This window comes from Bos grunniens, chromosome 24 (genome assembly GCF_055505025.1).
Source record: "Bos grunniens cultivar Pamir isolate PY7600 chromosome 24, Bosgru_T2T1.0, whole genome shotgun sequence".
NCBI lineage: Eukaryota > Metazoa > Chordata > Mammalia > Artiodactyla > Bovidae > Bos > Bos grunniens.
Genome location: NC_141188.1, coordinates 11,060,454 through 11,085,619, shown reverse-complemented (window position 1 = coordinate 11,085,619; position 25,166 = coordinate 11,060,454). Strand labels below are relative to the sequence as shown.

At 43.6% G+C, this 25,166-nt stretch overlaps 1 protein-coding gene across 3 annotated transcripts; it reads right to left on the bottom strand.

The window, feature by feature from the left end:
• Positions 1–773: 773 nt before the first annotated feature.
• Positions 774–17,572, bottom strand: DSEL (dermatan sulfate epimerase like). Of its 3 annotated transcripts, none has more exons than XM_086372201.1 (3): positions 17,367–17,572; positions 11,974–16,511; positions 774–1,689 (listed from the first exon to the last, which is right to left on the bottom strand). In XM_086372201.1, the coding sequence occupies exon 2, from the start codon at positions 15,619–15,621 to the stop codon at positions 11,983–11,985; it is 3,639 nt and encodes a 1,212-aa protein (XP_086228327.1). In that variant the 5' UTR covers positions 15,622–16,511; positions 17,367–17,572; the 3' UTR covers positions 774–1,689; positions 11,974–11,982. The 3 variants fall into 3 exon arrangements, with proteins under 3 accessions (XP_086228327.1, XP_086228328.1, XP_086228326.1); XM_086372202.1 differs by lacking the exon at positions 774–1,689 and adding an exon at positions 10,588–11,373; XM_086372200.1 differs by lacking the exon at positions 774–1,689 and having other exon boundaries at positions 10,588–16,511.
• Positions 17,573–25,166: the final 7,594 nt, after the last annotated feature.

Here is a 25,166-nt window from a genome sequence, read left to right as displayed (position 1 = left end):
CACTGCAGCCACATGTACGAGCAGACGACCAAGTTCAGCCAGGCTTAGATTCCCGACCCACAGAAACTGTGAGACAATGAATGTGTGATGTTCTAAGCTATTACAAGTGTAGTAATATTATTTGGCAGCAACTGATAATGATAGGAAAATAGAGGAGAACATTTTCAGTACCAAGACGCTAAGATTCTTTGATAAGATGTTAAAAAGTATAAATAATAAAGAACAATTATTTGTAAACATATTTTGTCTACGTTCAAATTAAGAACACCTGCATATCAAAATGTATTATAAAAGTCATAGTGCAAAGATCATAAAAATATAAGCCAAGAAGTTATTCACTTCAAGTATAACCAAAAAAGGATTAGTATTATTAATATACAGTAAATGTCAATGAATCAATGAGAAAAAAATGAATGCCATGGAAAAATGCATAAAAGACAGGAACATGATTTCTTTTCACAAAAGAAGAAACACAAATGGGAAAAATAAGGACGGCTGTGTGTGTGTGTGCACTAGTGCATTGCTGCACATGTGTTCTATGTTATTAACAGAACCAAAAAAAAAAGACATAGCACTCTTTTATCCCACTAGACAGAAAAATATTTAAAACTATGAAACTGCCAAGTACAGGAGAAGCTTTGGAGCAACACAAGCTTTTCAACAATTGCTAGAGTGTCAACTGGTACAAACAATCTGTGAAAATAATAATTTGGTATCAAGAATACTTGAGGATGTGCGTTGAGCCCTCAATATATACACTAGGCTGGAGTGGGGCTGGGTGGGAAGGTTTCTGAGTACAAAAAAAAAAAAACACAATGACAAAATTCTTGCATTAACATATATACATTATATAGCATATATAAAGTTTTATGTATAATGTTTAAAATTACAAAAATTAAAAATATTCCCCAAATCCAACAAGATGAAAGCTTCATAAAGTATGCTGTTTGGACAGTAGTCTATATTGGAACTCACTGTGTTGGAAATAAGTGCTCTCCACCTGCAAACATCAACATGCATTAGACAAAATTTTGAGTGAAGAAAAGCAAGCTGTGTAAGAATATATGCAGTATGTTAGGTTTACATAATGTATAAAAACATGCAAAAATGCACGATGTGTTGATAAATATAGAGACATATGTGGTGGAGCTATAAAGAAGAGCACAGAAATGGTAAACACAAAACTCAGGATAGTTGTTACCTCTGGGGTCGCTGGTTAGGGTGGGAGGATACAGTAATCGAAGGTCAGAGGTATACGCTCTGCACCACATGGTAGGGTGTGAGTATAGGGGTTCTGACTCTAAGTCCCAGCTCTGGTCACAGAGACTTATCAATATCACAGAAGAGGGCTTCTGATAGGGTCAGCACGTCTTTTCAGCACCCACATATTAGCATAACCTATCCATCATACCTACAGTTGGAGAAGTAGGGGCAGCAGACCTGACACGTGCAAGGCTCAGCAAAACAGTGTCTTCTGATTTGCATACAGTGGACCTCAGCCAGGGTCTGGACGGCAGTATCCAGGGAAAACCAGTCACAGAAGAGGAATTCCTGTCCTCAGTGAGATGAACGCTGTGATCGTAGGTGTGTGACACCCGTTCCCTGGGCAGAGGTGCATGCTGTCCCGGGCTCCTTGCTGGAAGGCTGAGGTTCCAACTGGAGGCTCTGGAACTGCTCCTGGGTTGTGATCTACAGCCACAGAAGGGAAAAAACACCCACACTTACAAAGCACCAGGCAGATGATAACGTATTGTAGAACTTAACCCTGAGCCAAAAAATGTGTGTGAAGGATGTGTGCATTAAGTGTTCTATAAAGAGATCATTTTATATTCATAAAACCATCTGTTACATACAGTGTCAAGCTATATAATCATGACATGTATAACTTGGATATGCTACCTCAGATTGTTGTTGTTTAGCTGCTGTCGTGTCTGACTCTTTTGCAACCCTGTGGGCTGTGGCCAACCAGGCTCCTCAGTCCATGGGATTTTCCAGGCAAGAATATTGGAGTGGGTTGCCATTTCCTTCTCCAGGGGATTGTCCTAACCCAGGGACTGAACCTGCATCTCCCGCATTAGCAGGCGGATTCTCTACCACTGAGCCACAAGGTTGGCCCTCACGTATTCCATCATAGCCAGTGCAGTAAATGTCATGTTCACACATAGTCTTCAACACTCCCAGCTTTTATGCATATTTCATAATAAATAAATGAAAATATTAAAATAGGAAAATACATTGATTTTGATGCATAAGATCATAATAATGTATCTACTGAATGAAGGTATGAACATAAAATTATGATTAATGTTATACAAATAGCTCTCGTAACATGATATAAAACTTCAAGTAATAGCATCATACTTAAATTCAATAGGCTTCTCTGATGGCGTAGCGGGTAAATAATTCTGCTGCAATGCAGGAGACACAAGAGATGCAGACTCAATCTCTGGGTTGGGAAGATACCATGGAGGAGGAAATGGCAACCTCCTTCAGTATTCTTGCTTGAAAAATCCCATGGACAGAGGAGCCTGGTGGGCTACAGTCCATGGGGTTCCAAAGAGTCAGATACAACCGGGTGACTAAACATAAACTTAAAAGAGTCTCTATCTTAATAAAATTCAGAAGGAAATACAATATTCTCTAGAATAACTCAAACCATGACTTTAGAAATAAAGCACTGAAGTAAGTGAAAATTTGAATGATTTTTTTTTAATGTGAACATGAAAAATGCTCCAAATTATTTCCACATATATTAATTGCATAATTGTGATTTTACATGTTTTTACAACTCAGTGCATATATGAAATATGAAAATAGGTGTCTATTTGGTCTATATGCCAACTATGTAGGCTCAAATCCTCTGGGGACACTTTAATATTTTCTTCTTCGGAGAATGGTGCATTCTGTTACATATGGGTTTGATAGAAAATGAATTTGAGGTGATTGCAAAGAGGAAACAAGTATCATTCTATTAATTTTTACATGTGATTTTACTTAATCCTTACATCAACTCTGGGGAGTTTTAAAGATGGGGAAATGATCATTTCAAATTAAGAAAACTCCCCAACACCACACAGTTCAGTTCAGTTCAGTCACTCAGTCGTGTCCGACTCTTTGTGACCCCATGAACCACAGCACGCCAGGCCTCCCTGTCCATCACCAACTCCCAGAGTTCACTCAAACTCACGTCCATCGAGTCAGTGATGTCATCCAGCCACCTTATCCTCTGTTGTCCCCTTCTCCTCCTGCCCCCAATCCCTCCCAGCATCAGAGTCTTTTCCAATGAGTCAACTCTTCACATCAGGTGGCCAAAGTATTGGAGTTTCAGCTTCAGCATCAGTCCCTCCAAAGAATACCCAGGACTGATCTTCAGAATGGACTGGTTGGATCTCCTTGCAGTCCAAGGGACTCTCAAGAGTCTTCTCCAACACCACAGTTCAAAAGCATCAGTTCTTTGGCACTCAGCTTTCTTCACAGTCCAACTCTCACATCCATACATGAACACAGGAAAAAGCATAGCCTTAACTAGACAGACCTCTGTTGGCAAAGTAATGTCTCTGCTTTTGAATATGCTATCTAGGTTAGTCATAACTTTCTTTCCAAGGAGTAAGCGTCTTTTAATTTCGTGGCTGCAGTCACTATCTACAGTGATTTTGGAGCCCCCCAAAATAAAGTCTGACACTGTTTCCACTGTTTCCCCATCTATTTCCCATCAAGTGATGGGACCAGATGCCATGATCTTCGTTTTCTGAATGTTGAGCTTTAAGCCAACTTTTTCACTCTCCTCTTTCACTTTCATCAAGAGGCTTTTTAGCACCTCTTCACTTTCTGCCATAAGGGTGGTGTCATCTGCATATCTGAGGTTATTGATATTGCTCCCAGCAATCCTGATTCCAGCTTGTACTTCTTCCAGCCCAGCATTTCTCATGATGTATTCTGCATAAAAGTTAAATCAGCAGGGTGACAATATACAGCCTTGACATACTTCTTTTCCTATTTGGAACCAGTCTGTTGTTCCATGTACAGTTCTAACTGTTGCTTCCTGCCCTGCATACGGGTTTCTCAAGAGGCAGGTCAGGTGTTCTGGTATTCCCATCTCTTTCAGAATTTTCCACAGTTGATTGTGATCCATACAGTCAAAGGCTTTGGCATAGTCAATAAAGCAGAAATAGATGTTTTTCTGGAACTCTCTTGCTTTTTTGATCCAGTGGATGTTGGCAATTTGATCTCTGGTTCCTCTGCCTTTTCTAAAACCACCTTGAACATCTGGAAGTTCACAGTTCACATATTGCTGAAGCCTGGCTTGGATAATTTTGAGCATTACTTTACTAGCATGTGAAATGAGTGCAATTGTGCGGTAGTTTGAGCAACAACTCACAGCTGGTTATTATTTACTGACCTGGTGATTTGTATTCAAATTTTATCAAATTTCAAAGTTCATATAGTATACAAAGTGTTGTTAATATAACATTTTTAATAGAAATCTCCCTCTTCAAATTAACCAAGGAAATGGGAGAAAGGCATAAACATAGCTTGTGAAAAACCCATGAGTACAATATGTTGATTATACACAGAAAACCTTACACCCCATATGATAACAGAATCGTGCCAGATTTTCATGTGGGTGCACAAGAAAGTCCTGGAGAAGGAAATGGCAACCCACTCCAGTATTGTCTGGAGAATCCCATGGACAGAGGAGCCTGACAGGCAACAGTCCATGGGGTTGCAAAAACCTGGACACGACTGAGTGACTGAGCATAAAAGCAAGTACCTTTTAGTAATGGGGTTTTTGTTCAGTAACTATAAACGCAAATTTTATAGTTCAGTTCAGTCGCTCAGTTGTGTCCGACTCTTTGCGACCCCATGAATTGCAGCACGCCAGGCCTCCCTGTCCGTCACCAACTCCCAGAGTTCAGAGACTCACGTCCATCGAGTCAGTGATGCCATCCAGCCATCTCATCCTCTGTCATCCCCTTCTCCTCCTGCCCCCAATCCCTCCCAGCATCAGAGTCTTTTCCAATGAGTCAACTCTTCGCATGAGGTGGCCAAAGTACTGGAGTTTCAGCTTTAGCATCATTCCTTCCAAAGAAATCCCAGGGCTGATCTCCTTCACAATGGACTGGTTGGATCTCTTTGCAGTCCAAGGGACTCTCAAGAGTCTTCTCCAACACCACAGTTCAAAAGCATCAATTCTTCTGCACTCAGCCTTCTTCACAGTCCAACTCTCACATCCATACATGACCACAGGAAAAACCATAGCCTTATAAAGTATAACTGAATGCATGTACATTTCAGTTTATTTTGGTCAATCTAAAGAAAAATAACACGAGTTCCTTGGTGCACATAAGCCCACTGTGAGTGTGATGTGTTCGAGTTAACACTGAATGCCAGGACCCCCAGGTTAATGTTTGGAATAAAAATGAAGAGCAGAACCCACCTATTTCACTGTGTAGGGTTAACTTTTATTAACTGCACTCTTTATATGTAGTTGTCTTTTCATGGGTGTTTTATGGAAGCAATTTCATCACTTCTTGGTTGTATTGTGTTCTTGTAAATCTCCCTTCAAAGTTTTGTGGAATACTGCATTAAGGCATCAAGTTAAAATAGCTCAATATAGTTTAAAAAGCCTTATTTTAAAATCCCAGAAACTTTAAACAAATATATAAAACAAAATTAATCTTTTGGAACAAGGCAAAGGAATAAATGAACACTTAAAACAATAAATAAACACTAATAAAGTTGGGCAGTTATCTTTCATTGTAGTAGAACAAAGTTTGGGAGCATTATTTCCATTATGAAATGAATAAGGTAAGAAGTGGTTTATGCATTGTCCGTAGAGGGATGTCAGATTTTAATGCAGGGATTAGAGATTTCTGTGTTGTTCATTTACTCATGAAGTGAGAAAAGTGATGGTGATGGGAGGTGAATTAACTTCCAAAAGAATGAAGAGCACCATGGATGTCCCATGTGTATGAATGTCTGGTTCCTTAAATCACTGGGATCATTGTATATACCCCTCACTTGGAAACAGAGAGGGAGATAGTATATAGGAAAACACCACACTATCTAGAAAGCTGTAAAACCTAACACTTAGATGCAATTCAACACCAGTGTTAGTACCCTTGAAAGGAAAAATTCATTTCATCTCAAGAGTCACAGCAATACAGAAATAGTTAAAAGAAATAAGATAGAAAGAGTAACTGCAATGTACTATAGAAAAGGTTTGTTCAGATTACAATCTTTCCTTTTTTCTGAAGTTTTAGCTATAATAAGATTTCAAAGAGATTCTTAAACAGTTCATACAATAATGAACTCAATTGTTAGAGAAACAGTTCTCCTTATACACCTTACTTTGTGTTCAGATTTAGGTTCAGAATTCCTTCCTTCCCTCCTTTCCTTAGTTCTACTATTTTCATAGTAGGAATAAGAACAGTTCCCCCCCGCCCCAATATATTTGGTTGACTGTCAGCTCCATAGGTTTTGTTCACTGCTGCCTTCTTAGGATTGGTCAGCTCCGCCTGGTAATATGAATCTGGAGGCACTGAGAGGGCCGGGGAAGGAAAAGGAGATGCTACTGGCCAGCTGGAGCCCAGATGAGATACCCTGAGTTATCCTTTACTGCTATTACCAGCAGCAATCTGCATGCACCCCAGTCCAACCACACTCACACAGCCTTCTCTTCAGGGCATCCCTTGCTGTTCAGTTATGGACCACATTTCTTTGTGAGAAATGTGTTGGGGCAATTAAGTCAGGGGAGAATTGGGAGAGAGTGTCAGCAGTTTTGTTTCGCTTGTGCCTATCACTACTTACTGATGGGATGTCCTGTGATGATAGAGTCAAATCTAACTAGGAAAAGCATGGATGGTGATCTCTCTCCAAATGTACTGAAGCTCCATAAACTACTTCCTTTTCTCATAACCACCATTTCTAAGGCAGAGCAGCTGACACTTTGTGGTGCCTCTCCTTGGGTGGTAATCGCTACTGGCATGCCCTTCCTCTCCTTCTCCTCTTGATGAATTCCTACTGGCTCTGAAGTCTCTGGCGAGAACACCAATTCTTCACAGGGAAGGCACAAAGTCAACTCATTTTTGTCTTCTTCCCTCATGCAAATCAATACCTTGGTGGTAGATACCCTAAAACTACCGTGAATTGATAACTGAATTGTAAACCTGCTCCAAATGTCTTCACAAAAACAGATTCCCTGCAAAGAGAATACAGGCTTCAGATCTACCTGTAAAATCAACACCAGTGAGTTGTGAAGATTGTAATGATGAACATGAAAACGTTAAGGTTCTGTGCAGCACATACTGAGACTAATTTATGATGGATCCTTCTGTCTTTAAAAGCAAAAGTCTCCACTATGCCAACCCTCTGCACCACCTATCGGAATGACTCAAGGAACCTGCACCAACCTTCCTTTCATAGATCTCCTGCTCAAATGGAGATTCCACCAGTGATAGGAGGGGCAATTGTGGAGCCCAGGTATACAGTACCAGGATGTTCTTACTACTTAGTAAGTTAGGACAAAGTACAGAGAAGAGTGAAATGGACTGAAGGCAGGACTTAAAATTAGCTTACAAGAGTGGAGTCATGGCTTGTCCATCATTGAAGGGTACAAGTTTAGTAGCTGAAATCATGGGACTGCATTTCCCAAATCTGCCTTCTCAGCTCCAGACAAAATCCTAGCACAGGTACCCAAAGACCTAAAGAAGAGGGCTATTACAAATTATCCCAACCATAGCCAAGTTGCTTTTAGCTTTTTATTAACAGAGGAGTCATGTTATACATATAGTTAGAATAAACTGGCGGAGAAGGCAATGGCACCCCACTCCAGTACTCTTGCCTGGAAAATCCCATGGACAGAGGAGCCTGGTGGGCTGCAGTCCATGGGGTCGCTAAGAGTCGGACACGACTGAGCGACTTCACTTTCACTTTTCACTTTCATGCATTGAAGAAGGAAATGGCAACCCACTCCAGTGGTCTTGCCTGGAGAATCCCAGGGATGGGGGAGCCTGGTGGGCTGCCGTCTATGGGGTCGCACAGAGTCGGACACGACTGAAGCGACTTAGCAGCAGCAGCAGCAGCAGAATAAACTGGGCTATGGTCTCCAGTATAGGTTTTCTTCGCTGCGTAACTGGATAGATGTGAAAGAAAAATGAAAATGAAGAACAAAAACAAGATACCCGGCTAAGGTTTGGAAGCTTTCTCCAAACCTATCTTTGGAAATGGAACTAAACATGTTACTTGGACTAAACACAACATAAGCTCATGTAAATTACAGCTCAAGCATTTACAAGTTAGCTAGAGAATGTGAGAATCTGTTTTAAGTTCCTTCCATTCTTTGTGCAAAAAAAAAATAAAAAACAAAAATTCAGTCTAGTTCTTAAAATGTTATTTGAATTTTTCTGCCAACATGAAGGGAAATAATGATACTAGTCAAGTATGGAAAACATTGCCTTAGCAGCTATTTTTAGACATACTTTGGTCTATATTTAAACAAGCAGTAGATAGCCCACATATGTATATTAAATTCCTAGATCTGTCTTAGAATATTAGGCTCCCTTACCTCTGTAAGTGGTGTTATAACATATTATCTTCTACTTACACTTTTCACTAAATTAGTGACATTTTTCTAATTATGATCAGAATTAAGTCAGAGTTTAAAACCATTGTCCATATTTACTTATAGATAACTGAATGAGATAGACTTTATATAGTAGCTTAGATGGTAAAGCATCTGCCTGCAATGCAGGAGACCTGGGTTTGATCCCTGGGTTGGGAAGATACCCTGGAGAAGGAAATGGCAACTCACTTCAGTATCCTTGCCTGGAAAATTTCAAGAACAGAGGAGCCTGGTAAGCTTTAGTTCACAGGGTCGCAGTCACACATGACTGAGTGATTAATACACACAGCATCTATGATGACCCTAAACCAAATCACCAAAAACTGTGCTGATAAATGATGCCAATCAAGTCAATGGCAGACAGAAGGGGTGGCATTTCTACAAAAAGAAAAAAAAAATTAAACATAACTAGTGTGTGGAGAGAGTCTCTTCAAATATGAAGGTATTTATGGCAGATCCTATACCACGTCTGGGAATTAGACACAATTACCCCATTCCTGCCAGGCATTTATAGTACTAATTATTCTGTTTGTCCAAAAACCCAGTTAATCAAACATCTAATACTCAGGTTCTAGGCTCAGTATGTAGGTATTAAAGTGTATCTACCTAAAATTCATGCCTTTCTGGGTTTCTATAGATTAAGTATAATCATAGACTTCTTCTTTCTCCTGAGCAGGTTCTCCCATTTCCTTCCTTTCTGGAATTGTCATTACAGTAAATTCGGCTATGGATATGGCCTCTCTCATCCAAAGTGAGTAATTTGCATCATTTCTAAATTTTGAAAACTAGATCAACATTATCACCACACTTAAGCTACTTTTTATGTCAGCAAACCTAATCCATTCTTTCAGAATTTCAATATGTAAACAGTATTAATAAATGCTTTTATTCCAATTGGGCCCAAGTTTGGGGAAATTAATGAAGGAAAGAATTGTTTTTATGGAAAGAACATTTTGTGTTTCCTTTGAAAATGTCATAAAGTCATCAGGGTTGCTTTAATTATTTTTGTGATGATCAGAGTGAAAATGTAGTAAAAGTAAGTTCACATTTTTCCTAGGATAACACTCTGGAAGTGCAGGACCTAGGTGTTCTGAGATCATAATTGGATGTTAAGGCAGTGGGTCCCAAGCATGTACAAGTCCTTGCACATGCAACGGCTGGGCCAGCTTTCACCTACGTGTAACATTCCTCAGAAACAGAACCTGTGAACATTAGTCTCCTCCAGCAAACTTTCCCTTGGGTCAGAAGTAGACAGGGAAATTCACCCTGACCTTGCTAAGTGGTGAAAGATACCCTGTGAAGATCACTTTAAGTGCGTCCCTTTCCTTATCTATTAATAATGTATTCTCATCTTGTTCCCATATTCATTCACAGAACTGCTCTTTTTCATTTTCTGCATCTCTCCCCAACCCCTGTGCATACTTAACCTGGCTCTCTTCTGCCTGTGAGCATGTTTCTGTGCAAAGTTAAAGGAAAGGCAGTGGTCCAGAATCGGTGTTCTCTGCTGCTATCTGCAAACATTGGTAATTCTTACCTTGATCGAACCTCATATTATTTTCAACCCAAAGCCTTTTTATTTGATATACGATCACACATCCTGGAAATTGAAAGCAGACACTGAGACTCTGACCAGTAATGGAAATGGTGTTATCATCCATGTAGAAATGTTACATGCATCACGATAACCCTGAGATAGGAAGAATAATCTTCCTTGAGAATAATAGTACGGATTTGAGTCTTTGGTTGCCCTCTCAACCTGTATTAATCCAACAGGATTTTCATTCATTTTGACATTGTAGAGAGAGGGCAGGGAGAGCTACACCAGGAAGTAGAGGTGGGGGCGTAGGAGAGAGCTGTTTTCCTACTGTAACGGAAGAAAAATGACAGCCTGGTTAGCTTCAGCTGGAATGTAACATACCCACAGCTTGATCACCCTGGAGGCACATTTTGACATAACAACAAACTACTGAGAAAGAGCCACTTTTATCTAGGTCAGAATGACAGAATTCCAAGTGTTAGCGCCTGGAGGGTGAGGGGGGTGGTGTGAAACTACAGTCTGAAACATCAGGAAGACTGCAGTCTACACAGAGATTTGCATTAAGTCCCCACACTGCCTCATGGTTTCATCCAGTTCATTGTAATTGCTCCACTGGTTTCTAATGGCATCGCATTTTGATTTCAGCGTCTACCAAAATAAAATGAACCATGTGTTATGACGACAACATTTATAATAAGATGCAGATGGTAAAGGAAGCAGATGCCTCTGACATCATCTGCCATTGGCCTTCAACTTCTGCAGACACCGGCAGTCTGGAGACTCATTCAAAGGGACGCAGGATAAGTCAGGCAGTTTTCCAATTCTGTTTCCAGTCTAAAAAAACACTGGCAGCAGCAGCACTGCTTTGACTCATACAGTGATGCTTCCACAAGGAGAAATCTGATTCTAAGGTGGTCTCAGGCTTTGACACAAAATTAATCAACAGGACAAGGAGAAAAAAAATCCCCACAAATATCAGAGTTTAGCCATTAGCAACTACTGACTGTTTTGCGTGACAGTGGCAGAAAGGACAGGGTGGGAGCGGTAATGGTGAACAGCTGCAGTTTCAAGGAAGCAAGAATGAGAGGATTTTAAAGAGACAAGAGGGCCTAAAATACCCTACCAGCCCTTGGCATCCACTGTTCCAAGACTGATTCCTTATAACTTCTAAGTAAAAAACTTGAAGGAGGATTTTCAGGTCACTGTTTCTGACCTAAAAAAAAAAAAAGTCCATTCTGTATTTCCATTTGTATTTTCCAGAAGGGATCCGATAATTCCAATAGGAGCTTTCACCATTTCCCCAGTGATATCTGTGAACATTCTACACGATAAAAGGATTTGTGTGTATGTGTGGCGTGCAAGATAAATGTGTTGGGACACCTTCTAAAAAACTAGGAAACTTCTGCAGTTCATCTTGAAAGCAAGAGGCGCTTGGGTAAAGCAGCAACTGCCAGGCTTTCAGCAGTGCATGAGGTTCTGGGCTAGATCAGCTGAGTTACAGATGAAGCAGAGAGTTAGACAAAAATCTTTATAATCCTCCTATCTCCCCTGACCATGGTAATATAACTTCATCTAAGCCTCTGTGGCAGAAACATATTAGCAGAAAAAAATTCAGAAACAAAGGCAAGGGAAGCGGTGACAAAAATAAATCCTGCTAGGCCAAATACGGTGCTTATTTTTAAAATAATCTCTCTCTGCATGTAACAAATTGATCACAAACACACACACAAACACACACAGTACAAGAATAAACAAACTTCTAATTCATATCCACAAATTGGGTTGGAAAGTATTAGTGCAAATCTCTGCTGACCTGCAGCATTCAGTCCATAAACTTTGGGTATCCTAGACGATCCATCAGCGTCCAGCAGATGTTCTCAATCAGTTTAATTTCATCCTTCGGCAAGTTTCGTTTCCAAACGTTAGTATTAGCGGGTGATATCTCCCCTTCGTAGGGAAGATAGAAAAGGTTTGTGGAGGTGGCAAACAATATTTGGTTTAAAGTAGCAGGAGATAAAGGAATTCCAAGGAAGGCAAAAATCCTTTCCGTGGTATTCTGAGGGAAATGCACAAGATCTTCAAACTTGATTAATTGGTAGCTGGTGGGCAGCAGGTCTGCATTTAGCCTCAGGGCAGCAGCCGTGTTTGCCAGCCACGCATGGGCCAGCAGCGAGACTGGGTGAGGTCTGGATGCCAACAGTTCCTTCCGCAACAATTCATACTCCACAGCATAGCCTGAGTTCAAGGTACAACGGCCTGCACTTCCCTCCGTTTTAAACAGCTTAGCTAAGTGCTCGTGTACATTCTTCAAAGAGTAAAGGCTAGGTTTACTACTGTACAGCATGGAATAAACCCACGCCCGAGGGTCCCTCACCACGTACAAGGCCCTCATGGAGGCTCCCAACACCTCGTGAAAGAAATGCAGCTTTAACGTCCAGCTCCCGCTGCCCAGGCTGAGCACTGGCCGCGCACTGGGGTAGTGGACCAGGTGTCTCCGCAGAGCCCGGACGTATTCAGCGTCTCTGTCAAAGGCGCCTTTCATTCTGCTTCTTTGTTCTGCCAGAGACTCTCTCCTTTTCAACTTCCTTTTCTTGTCTTTATTCATGCTAAAATACTGGGCCAGTTTCCCCCTACTGGGTTCATGCAGATGGATGTTCTGCAAATGGAGTTTCGTGTCTCGGACCAAGGACTGCAACCAGCCTCGGAGTAAACGGAAACGCACGCCGTGGACTTCGGACGCCGTCCATTCACAGGCGTCCACAAAGGAGTCGATTTCCAATTCCGTTTCCGGGATGTCAATGTAGGCTGTGGGGACCCGGATGTAGAGGAAGTCACTGCTGTTGAAGAAGAGTTGTTTGAGAATCTCGGCTCCGGAACCAGGAAGTGAGGTAATGACGACGTCCGGCGGGTCTGTGCGCTGGCCTCCCGGGGCCAGCGCCTGCCCGCTTGCCTCGGTCTCCGGCCTCGCCCACTTGGCACAGATGGGCTGCGTGCAAGCGCTCCACACGTCCAGCAGTTCAACGGACCACAAGGCAATAACAAGGATGAGGATCCACCGCATAAGCTTTCTAAAAGAAAGGTAAAACCGCCACTGAAAAGTTAAGATCACCAGGCCGATGCACAAAATCAACCCAACTGCTACATTAAATTTAAATCCAAAGGGGAAAATAACTCTATCGCGTCTTATGGGCTTTACTATTGCCTCAGTGCCCAAACCGAAGCGGGTTACTTGGGCCTGATCAGCCACAGTGGCAAAGCCGCCAAATCCCAGGTAGTCAAACCTTGTCTTCAAGTTCTGGTAGTCAGTCACAATCGAAACAACATGGTCGGTGTTATTGACATTGAGAGAAAGCTGAAGTCCAGAATTGGAATTATCAATAAATCTGCAACTGGAAACATTGACATATGGTCCATAGAAGACATATGCGATTCTTGTGATTGCGGATTCCATCTGAAACGTAACATTGACAAACTGAGTCCACCGTTTCTTAAATTCAGCGGCTTGCTCTGCTTCCTGTATACTAGCAAGGGGGCTACTGCCACGATGATCAAACCAAAACATCTTGTAGTGAGCATCCCACACGTCCATCAAGGCGCCATTATACCTGTTCATGAACCTATATGGGATGTACTTAAAATCAATATCCAGATTATGGAAGAAGGCACTGACAGATTTTATTGGGGAATCTTCTTGCTTCTCGACATGATCAACAACTAGCAGAGTCTGAGAGTTTAAGAGAAGCAAAGCCCGATACACGCTTTTCAGCTTCATTGCTGAAGAGTAAGCCGACACGGCTTCCCCACTCACAAATATCATGTCCCCGTGCTGAGAGGCAGTAATGATTTCCCCGGCCGCATCACCAACCTCCTCGCCGGTCCACTTGAGCCACTGTGCACATTCTCCCAGCTGACCTTCCCAGGGCTTATTACACTGACTTGTGGGTGACGGCGCGAACACCAGTACGTTGTTCAGGTGGCTCAACTTAGGTCCATAGAGAGCTTCGGAAACAAACACCTGCCCGTTGGGGGCAAAGGTAAATGAGTTCTGATCCGGATGTTCATGTCCAGGGTTGAAGCTCCTCCACCCATCAATCCAGGAGTATGGCTGGAAGTGAACTATGTCATACACAGCACGCCCTCCTAGCTTCCCAGACTTAAAAGACACAAAGGTATTGGTCTGTGTATTTGGCAGCCCAGCCCCATAAGTGACCACACCCCAGTTAGGGAACATGTGCATTTTTGCAGTGCCATATTCTGCAGGAGGCTGTGGGGTGAGCTGGGGGTCATACCAGATGTATTCAGTGTGAAGGGTACTCCACCTCTGGGCAGTGGAGGGGACCATGGGTCCATCTTTAGGTCGGTGCCTTCTGATTTGCTGAGCTAACCAATTTCCAGCTCCATTCTTTAAGACAAACTTATCCAAAAAAACTAACTGGCTCTCAGGACCATAAAACCAGTTATAATTGGAATCTGCTATCCCCACGGTCCTTTGGAAGCCTGGCAAAAGGGTGGCATAATAAAACCAAAAGTGCATTTTTAACCAGTTGTTATCCAAGTTGTTGATATTAAAGTGGCGCTGGGCCAAAAAAACATACTGTGTGACTGATTTAGCTGTGTAGCTTCCATAGGCCACACCTTCATCCAAAGAGCCATCGACAATGTGATTCAACAGAAACATTGTCTTTTCCATCACATCTACTACAACCTGTTTCCATAGATTTACCTTAGTCCCTTTATCTACCCCAGTCACCAAAGCCCCGGTCAGCAGTGCTATCATGTTAGTAGCTTGATGGTTGTGAAGAAGTTGTTTGCCCCAAGAGCGGACCTTAGAATATTCATACATTTCCTCAGTAATAACCCATATTTTTTCTAGGTATTTTTGTCTCCGACGACCATCTAATAAGTTATATAAAAAGTCAAAGGCAGTGGCAAAACCTGTTAGGGAGTGGCCAACTGGAACCTCATCCCCTGGTGCATTCTCCACCAGCCAGTCTTTGTAGCCCACCATCCTGTCCATGTATTCCAAGGCAAATTCAAAGGCAACTTTGTCTTCCGGGCACAGCAAACAGTACAGGGCTAAAGGAGGCAGATTGTTGCCATAGATTTCATTCCACTTGGCAGCAAAATCAGCATGCTTGGGTGGAGGTAGGTAGTATGTCGGGTTCGACAGCATAGCAGTCACCGCACTTCTGATCGCTCTAAAAAGGTGCAAATGGGTTGTGCGAGACTTCTGTCTCATTGCTTGGATCTCTCCAGCATCAAAATACAAACGTGGATGAAGCATACTCTTCTTCGGTTTTTGATTGGGTCTGACATCTTGCACTCTCTGTGTCTTAAATGGATCTATGTCATCTGGGAAAACTGCCCAGTCAGAGTAATTGCTCACAGATTCCTCCAAAGTAGAGAAAGCAAACATCACTAATACTAAAAATAAGCAATGTCCTGTAAACATTAACGCCATGATCCATCAGGGAGCTCCTTTCCTCAGGCATACATGTCAAATGCAGCGTTCAATGTGCTTCCCATCTGCTGAGTATAAAACATACATTTAAGGCCTTGATAAAACAAAGACTGTAAATTGTATGTGCTGTGAAATCCTGCTGACATTCGGCTCATTCAAAGTACAGTTGCCAAAAAGAGAAAACTTACACTGTGAATCTGCCTCCCTGATGCAGTGTTGCTTCCAATAAAACTTCAAGGAATGTTAAAGCCTCTTGATTTTCCCATGTCACACAGCAAACAGGAGTGGAGACAGTCAAGAATACTATGAATTCACAAGTTACTTCCGTGACAGAAATCTACCTAACATGGAGAGTCAAAAACCCCACATGGTAAAAAAAAAAAAAAAAGCACTCCAAAATCCAAACTAAGAAGTCATTCCTGGCACAGGATACCATCACTGGTGACAAGCTCATCATACAGGTCTGATGCCTTTGTCTGTGTGCTCTCAAAGAAGTTGATGAAGTACTGAAATCCTTGGAGCAGACTGGGTTGTTACTCCGCTCAGCTTTTTACACTTCTGGCTGTGAGAATTTTTTTTCTTCCTCCATTTTTGGGAGAAAAACATCCTCAGCAAGTGTTCAAAGTCCTACTTGGTTTTAAAACATTCCGGATTCCTGCCCTCATTTCCAGTCTGTCTTGTCAGGCTTACTTACTCATCAGCCTATTATGACCCATCTGAGAAAGCATATTCTCATCTTCTTTTATCAGCTTCATCTGTACAACTATGAAAATCTAATCTTTGCAACCACCTAGGTACTTCTTTTCCAATCATGAAGTAACCATCAACTGGGAAAGAAAACTCCCCTTTCACCAACAGTGACGTCTCTTTTCCGTTCCTTTTTCATGACACTGGAAAAACAAAACAGAAATTTTGTTCTGGGGGACAAAACAAAACAGAAATTCTCGGAGGCTACAGGTATGCTGGGACATAAACGGAAGATTTAAACGTTCTACCATCTCCTGATAGAAATTTTAGAATGACAATAAGATCTGTTATTTAATACAATCGAAGTTACACTAAATGATTCCTTTTCTCATGCTTTTCAAGGCACATATTAGGATAACAATGGTGGTAGAAGACAAGCGGCTACAAGATGTAACTTTCCCAAGAGTATTTATTTTAACGGTGGCTTGCTTTCTTAATTTAAAATGTTTTTACTCAAATACAGTCAAGAGAAGATTGAGTACCGCTGTCATTCTTGTTTTGATCACGGAAGACTCAGAGACAAAAACCCAAAGTTGAAAGGACCATTTTATGATTCTCGATGAGGGCTTAGCTTTCAAGGGCTCAAGGTGTCTTTGCCAGAGGAACTATAATACTAAGCGCAGTCACTTTTGTCTAAGGAGAAGTCATGACAATGTGTGGGAGCGAAGAACGCCGGTTCTGCTCCAGTCTCCCTCCCGAAAAGCCTGGTTTTCCATCCTTAAAAGAAGCCACCAGAGGGAGCTCAGACCCAAACCCGGACTCAAGGAGCAGCTTCGCGGCAGCCCGTCTGGGTTCCGAAGAACCTCACCAAGTTTCAGTCTTGGACAAGTCTCCTCTCTGTGGGAAACATGAACACTAGGAGTTTCCCGCTCCGCTCCGCCTGTTGCATTTTGTGATTCGCTTCCTACGAACATGCCAGCTCCATCCTCCGCTCCCCATCCCCGACCCCTGGCAGTGGTCTTAGGACAAGAGACCCCTCAGTAGCCAAGTCCTCTTACCTCGGCAGATCTGGACGGGGTCTCTCCGGGTGGTGGTGGGCCCGATGAGACGCAGGCGGAGAGTTGGAAAACACTGCTCTGCGTGGGACTCGGGCGGCCCGGCCCCCGCAGGGCTCCCGAAGCCCCCGGGTCCGGCGCCCCCGGCGCTCCAACAGGCTGAGGCCCCGCGCCCGTGCCCCGCCCGGCGCCGCGCGGACACGCCCGCCCTCGGGGAGCGCCGGACGCCCCCGGGCAGCCCGGGGCCGCGGAAGGCAGATCCGCGCGCGCCGGGCGCTCTCGGGGATGCCGTGTCCAGCGGGGCGCTGGCGTGCCAAAACGCGAGGCCGCCGCGGCCGCCGGTGCTCAGTGCCAGCTCCGGCCGCGCGGCCGGGGGAGGGCGAGAGACGGCGACGCGGGCCGGGGGCGGGGCGGGAACGGCTGGGGGCGGGGCCGGGGCGGGGCCTCGGATCCTGGGAGGGCGAGGCGGGTGGTGGGCGGGGTGGAGAGGACGTTGGTGGGGCGGGGCCTCGGGCGGGGGAGCGCGAGCACAGGCTACGCCGGAGATGGATCGGGGGCGGGGCTGGAAGGAGATGAGGGCGGGGCCGAGGGCAGGGCCGACCGCCCCCGGGATCTGAACCCTAGGGCCCTCGGAGTGCGCGTGTTCCCGGCTGCCGCGGCGGCGCGCGCTCCCGGAGCGGCGGAGCCGGGAGAAGAGGGAGGGAGGGATTTGGGAGTGCAAGGGTCAGAGGACCTCTCCTTGCCGGTCGAGTCCCGCTGCTGTTACCCCTTTGGTTGTGGGGAGAGGGCCGACCTCACAGGGCTAGGAGTGAGAGGAAGATAGAGGAGTTTCTGGGCCAGATTACAAATGATGGGGGAAGTGGGGATGGGCGGGGTGACGCCGTGGGATGTCTGGGATCAGCCTTCAGGAAGAGCAAGGGCTGAGGAGGGGAATGTGCGGCAGCCGGGCTGGGGCTGCTGTCATTTAGAAATGCAAAATCAATATACCGTATTAATACAAGACTGACTTGAGGAGCACAGATGCTAAAGATCAGGGGAAGACAAAAAAGACTAATCAGCCTTATTGATTGCAATAATTTCTCTGGCAGTGTAAATATGGAAAGGTATGTGACAAACAGGTGGAAGGAACCTCTTTCTTATTCAAGAAATGGAACCTGCAATTCAGTAAAGACCCACAGGCAGCAAAGACTGTGGCTCAGTTACTGTGACACGTGTGTGCAATTCCAGACTTTGGAAATCGTCGAGCACCTGTAATTCCTGTGGTACTGGACATATGGAACCTCTCACTAACATCTGAGATTACACTTGGCCAAGAGTCAACCTGAGTCTGCCATCTAATATAGTGAAATACCAGTTGTTGCAAATAAACTTAACTCCTTTGGGGATTGGTGATGCCTTCAGTTTCCTCCTACTCCATTCCATTTTGGTAGAAAGGGACAGATGTGTCTATTAAAAAATAAGTGTCTTGCTCTGATCGCTTCCTAGTAAAACCAAACAGTAGACTGTTGCTAGCAGAATACATTTCAAAATAATTTACCTTGGGTGTGAAATATGGCCTCTGCCTCACCGTCAATCTTCTATTTGATCCTCTTGGGAACCCTACCTCTGTCCAAATGGCCCATCTTGCTTTTTGCCTGCGGCTTCTGTAACTATGCTTATCCAGCTCCTTCCTGCATTGTGTTCTCTGCCCCCGACACTCCAATTTACTGGTTGAAAGTTTTTCTGACTGTTGAAGTTCTCTCATTATACTTGTCCCAGCTCAGATGCTTAAATTCTCCTGTAAATACACCCTAGGTTTTTCCCTAACCACGCTATAGTTTTTATCTGTAAATATATTCAGCCTCAGATCATTTGTTTTATGTGCTATATTTTCCCTGGCTGACTACTGTGCTCTCCTCAAAGCTCTGTCAGGTCATGGTCAGTCTCAGCCCCTCTCATAAGGACTGTACCTATGTTTGAAATGAGCTGAAGCGTCAACAGTTGGGCTCACGTAGTGCCTCATCTCCTTCACTGAGATTCATTCTGAAACAAGGGTCCTCCTCCAACCTCTAGAGACAGAACTTCCTGTAAACATCGGGACTGTCCCCGTATATGACCCACGATGGAGAAAGATGACTCCTGGCTTCTAGCCTCCCTTACAGGAGAAAGTAGAGTTGGAGGAAAGAGGAGCCCAGATGCAAAGATTGTTATAAGTTTCTGCAAAGAGGAGCTTTAGAAAGTGACTAGGAATCCGTGTTAGTAAATACAGTGAGTAAATATGCAGACCGTTTCTAAGAACAAAATGTGTGGATGGGATTCTTTTATTCTGTGAATCCAAAATGCCTCATGACACAGGGCAAAGTGAACCGTGGAGAACTATTACAAACACTAACATCTGCCAGGGGAATATTTTAACTTCCATCCAAACCTTTGCTTTTTCTTTTCAGATTTAACATCAATATAATCATTTTCACTTTACAGATGAATGCATTCCGGTACAGACATTATGACTTTCAGGTCTGCCCTGAGCGTCTGCACCTAAGCTGTGGGGTGCAGCAGGCCTTTCAGCATTTCCAGATGAACTCTCTGGTTAATTCACTTTGAACTGGCATCGTCTCCCAGTTGTGAGTCTGTTGAAACTAAACAGGAGCTACAGCTGATTGTTTCAAATCATTGGCAAGAAAGGGTGGTAAGTAAACGGTTCTGTGACAAATGAAGAGCGTCTTGCTTCCTGTGAACTAAAAATGGATAGCTCCAATTATTGCTCCTTCCACACATGAAGATGGTACGAAGTTAGTTAATTAGAAATAATGCATCCAGCCACAGAAGGCATGAGGTATATATTATGTTATTGTGCATTAAAAATCTTTATGAGTGTGGCAAGAGACACATATACCAGCAGCTGCTAAATTCAGAATCCTGGAGCCGTATCTATTTTAATAGAAGAGGAGAACCATGGAGTCTATCACTCTAGCTGTAGGGATTTCCTGCTATATCCTGTAATATAAAAAGATCTTAAATCTACATGAGATTTTACTTGTCATTTCAAAACACTTAATGAAAATCTTTTTTTTTTTTTTTTACTTGAATATCTTTCAACCCTACCCCCAGCCAGAGAAGGCAATGGCACCCCACTCCAGTACTCTTGCCTGGAAAATCCCATGGATGGAAGAGCCTGGTGGGCTGCCATCCATGGAGTCGCTAAGAGTCAGACAGGACTGAAGCAACTTAGCAGCAGCAGCAGCAGCAGCTACCTCCGGCCACTCTGCTTACATCAGAGATGATGCTTTCTCAACTAGATTCCCCAAAGCAGGAGGTTTCCTTTCCTCCTCTTTCCTCTTTCTTTCTTTTTTCTTACCTTTTCTTTTTCTTCTTTTCTGTTTTTAAATTCTTCAGCTCCTAACTCAGAGCCCAGCACTTTGTGTGGAGTGTGTATCGACTGTTGAACATGAATTATCACCCTCATTTTATGGCAGGCTAGGAAACAGTCATAAACATCTAAAGTGGGTTGCTGAATTCTGAGTAGAATAGAAGCTCTTACTCTCCCAATGGTGCAGAGGACCTCGCCACAGCACAGAGTCAGAGCTATGTCTTGGAGGGACTTAATTCAATTGAAACCTCAGAAGGAAGCTGGTCAACATTTTAAGGAGAATTTCTGCAAGACATTTTATTCTTAAGATAAGTAAATTCAAGTTCTGAGCCTTAGAACATAGGTAAATACTGCATCACCTTACAGAAGGATAAACAGCAAGTAATAAAACAAACCAAGAACTACATAAAGTCCCTTGACTGAAATCGCATTTGTCCGTGATCTGTTATTCTGGTGGACTCTTAATAACTGGGACAAGGATGTCAAGGAACTAATTGCTGTATGTTCAGCAGCTGACTGTGCACAGGTCTCCGAGGTGTAGGCTGGTGTAGAGCTCAGGCGTTTGAATCTAGGGAAGACTTAGTTATTCTTCCCTTAGCATATCTCTTCTTTGGCATGGTTTTGTCTGCGTGAGCTCAGATGCAGATTCCTTGAACCACTTATCAAGGCCAGAGGTGTATTGTATTGATCCATGAGCACCGCTGTGACTAGTTTTGTGCCAGAGTTTGGGAGGGTAGCAGCTCTGTACAGACACCAAACTTAAGCTGCAAATGTTATTGCACAATTGGCCAGCAGTAATAGGCCACCCCAATGATAAAGACAAAACCGCAGATTTAAAGCAGGCAGTAGGATCTGGAAATACTCTTTCTGTGATTGCTTTGAATACAAAACATCTCAAAGTGACGGGGATTCTGCCTGCAGAGCTGCTAATGAAGATGTGGCTGAGAGTGTTCTTTGAGTTTGTTTATCCAGCTGTACAAGTCTGTATGACAGTAACAGGATTTATGAAATTTCAAAAATACCAAAGCCAACTTCTGAGGAAAGAAGTTTCCCTGTAAGTCCACTAAAACCTCGTGTTTGTAAATGGGACATTTTACTGCTACCACTTCTGCTTACGTATAGTCCTGCTTTTACTATGAAAGACAGTTTTAGAGGAGATGAAACTTATTAAGGGAGCCCAGCCCCAGCGTGGGACCCTTCCTCTTTCCCTCCACCCATCCCCCACCCCCACCCCGTGCCTCTGGAACAGTGGTCTCTCCTGGGGACAGTTTTGCCCCTCAGCACCTTCAGCAAAGTCTGGAGAAGTGCTCCATCATCACACTTGGGGGTGAAGCACTGCTGGTATCTAGAGAGAAGAGGCCAGGAAGGCTGTTCAACACCCGACAATGCACACAACCTCCCAGCCTCTAACCTTAAAGAATTTTCCAGCCCAGAATGTCAATACTCCTGAGTTTGAGAAACTTTGCCCTAGCCCCCTGACTCTAAAAATTGATTATGTGCAAATGGTTAGTAGTTGTTCAAGTCCTGAATTCTCCCCTGGGTTTTCAGTCCGCTCTTTACCACTGGTTCTTGAGCTAGCTGTTACCTAATTTGTTCACACATGGCTTTCTGTTTAGCCGGTACTGGGTCCATTTGTCTTCTCTTGACCAAAGACACTGCTGAACCCAGCTGTTTCACCTCATATGAAAGCCTGGGCTAGGCTTCCAGGCAAAACTGGCAGTAAATCAATGACTTTAAAACAGTAAGGGAAAAATGTGACTTCAGGGTTATCAGAAATCCTCTTCAGATGTTAAAAAAATCAGAACACACACACGGACACATACACCTCACAAACATATTTTTGAATATCTGATTTTTTTTTTCCTTTAGGGCTAATCCATCCATCATGTATTCAGTATTGTCCGCTTCGTTACCACCCTATGGAGTATAGCCCACTGGGCTCCTCTGTCCATGGGATTCTCCAGGAAAGAATACTGAAGTTGTAAGGTATAGTTCGGGCCGAGGCAGAAAGAGGAAAGACGACCTCAACAGAAGTAGGTTATCTTTATTTAGACAAGGAGGGTCGACAGTTGGCCTAACGACCAGGCTGAGCACGGAGAGGGATCAGGGAGGCTCCATATTTGTAGGGAGGCTTGTGGAAACGATAAGGGAAACATTAATCAGGCGGGATGTTTTGGGTATTTTTTAGTTGAGATAGCATTTGTAGTTGGGCAAGCGGTGATAAGTCTTTTGGGCAGGTGTAGAGGATGGAAGGTTTCTGGACAGGGGGTGATAAGTCCCAGATAGATGCAACTGGCCTGGAGCATCAGGGCGGGACCTAAAGTTCTGTTTTGTTTTCTCCGAAGTTAGGTGATTCAGCAAGGGCCTTTGAAATTGTTGTTTTCTTTTTTAGGCCCCAAAGACTCCTTCAGAAGTGGGTTGCCATTTCCTTTTCCAGGGGATCTTCCTGACCCAGGGATGGAACCTGAGTCTCCTGTGTCTCCTGCATTGTAAGCAGATTCTTTACTGCTTGAGCCATCCAGGTGACTCTCCTTTCGGACAGTGCTTTCGAAATTAAAATACTTGTACCCCCTAGCATTAGAAAGACCAAGGTGTTGTAAAAACATGCCAGTTTCTCAAATCTATCTGAGCCTTATGGATTAAGAATCCCTGAGTGTCCAATCCAATAGTCCACACCTTTGAAATGCTCCTGGGGTGCATACCTAGTTTGGAGTTACTATTCTAGGACAAGGGTTCTTTTGTTCCCCACACACCTGTGTGTGCGTCTCCGCTGGTTTGTCTGGATATGTAACCAAACCATCCCCAGGCTGACCGGAGCACAGGGATTACCTAAGGATGGGAATCGGTGTTGTAGAATACCCAGAAACACATGGGTAACTACTTCACAGTGAGTTTATTTTCCTATGCTAATTGTTTATTCTCACAGGAAAGAGTGAGGTAAAGAGGGTTTCTAAGAGAGAGGAGAGAAAAATTAAGACCATCTGGGAACAGTGGAACTTGTATTGCATGTTTTGGGGCAGAACAATAGACTGGAAGGTAGCAGAGACATTTGTCTTGGGTCCTTGAGTGGCCAGCTTGCAGTTCTTTATGGATTCCCCAGAAAGCAGTGAGAGCTCAGCCAGTGTGGCAGGCGGTCCTTGTCTGATGTCAACCGTGAAGTCCACTCAGTTCTGTCACCCGAGTCAGAGCCGCCTGCACCCTGTCCTCACTGAAGAGCCACTCGGATGTGAGGAGGGTCATTCTCTCCTTCCATCCAAGGCCGGGAGGTGCCTCTCTTTGCTTCTGAGCGTTCGCTTCTTTTTTCTCTTTTCCTAGGAATCGCTTTACCAGATCCTTCATGGCAATCTGAATAAACCGGTTTGCCCCCATCGTAAGTTTTTATCATCTTGATCCTACCATCATTTCTCCTTTTGGAACTCCAAATTCAAAGTCTCAGGAGAGAAAAGATGGCTGTACAGCACAGTCGGGGTTCTATCATGACACACACAGTGATGGAAAGCAGTTCAAGGTCACCTGGTTCAAACATGGCTGCAGGGGGTAGCATTTGTGGGTTTAGGGCATAAATCATCACAAGAGAACAGAGCTGGCTCATATCTGAAAAGTGCCTGTTAGGAAATGACTCACCAGAGGGCCACACTCCCTCTTAGAGGCCTGTCGAAGGAATGGACTTGAGGGTGGGTAGTCGAGGTGGGGAGGTCGAGGTGAGGGTGGGGCAGTGGAAGGTGGGCCGGGAGGTTGGCACTTGTTCAAAAACACCTACACGTTCATTGCATGATGCAAGCTCACTCCTCATCCTTGTCCCTCTTTGAATTAAATTTACCTGATTCTAAGAATCACCTAGAAGACACTTGTTAAACACGTATAATATGAGATCTGAGTCCCTGCTTAGAATCATCAGGGTAGGGTGGGGAAGGGGATCCAAAGAATTCATGTTTTTAAATGTCATCTTTTCATTGCAAAACTGTTAAATTGTCCTTGAAGACAACGGCCCCCAACCTCTGAGATCTAATGCCTGATGAACTGAGGTGGAACTGATGTAATAATAATAGAAATAAAGTGCAAAGTATGTGTAATGAACTGGATTCATCCCCAAACCATCTCCTGTCCCCCATCCATGGAAAAATCTTCCCATGAAACAGGTCCCTGGTGCCAAAATGGTTGAGGACTGCTGCTTAAAGAGATAACCTGTATAAAATATTGCCAGTTTCTTATGATGGAACATAAATTAGTTTCAAGTCCAGAGAGCAGAGTTTGACAGACAGGGAAGGAAAAATAAGCTATATTTGAGTGAAGCTTTAAAGCTGTGTGGTCCGGTATAGTAGCTGTTAGCCATGTGTGGTTAGGTAAAGTTAAATAAAATAAAAAATACAGTTCTTTAATTGTATTATCCACATTTCCCAGTGTGCAGTAGCCTCTTGTGATTAGTAGTTATAATGCTGAACAGCACATGTAGA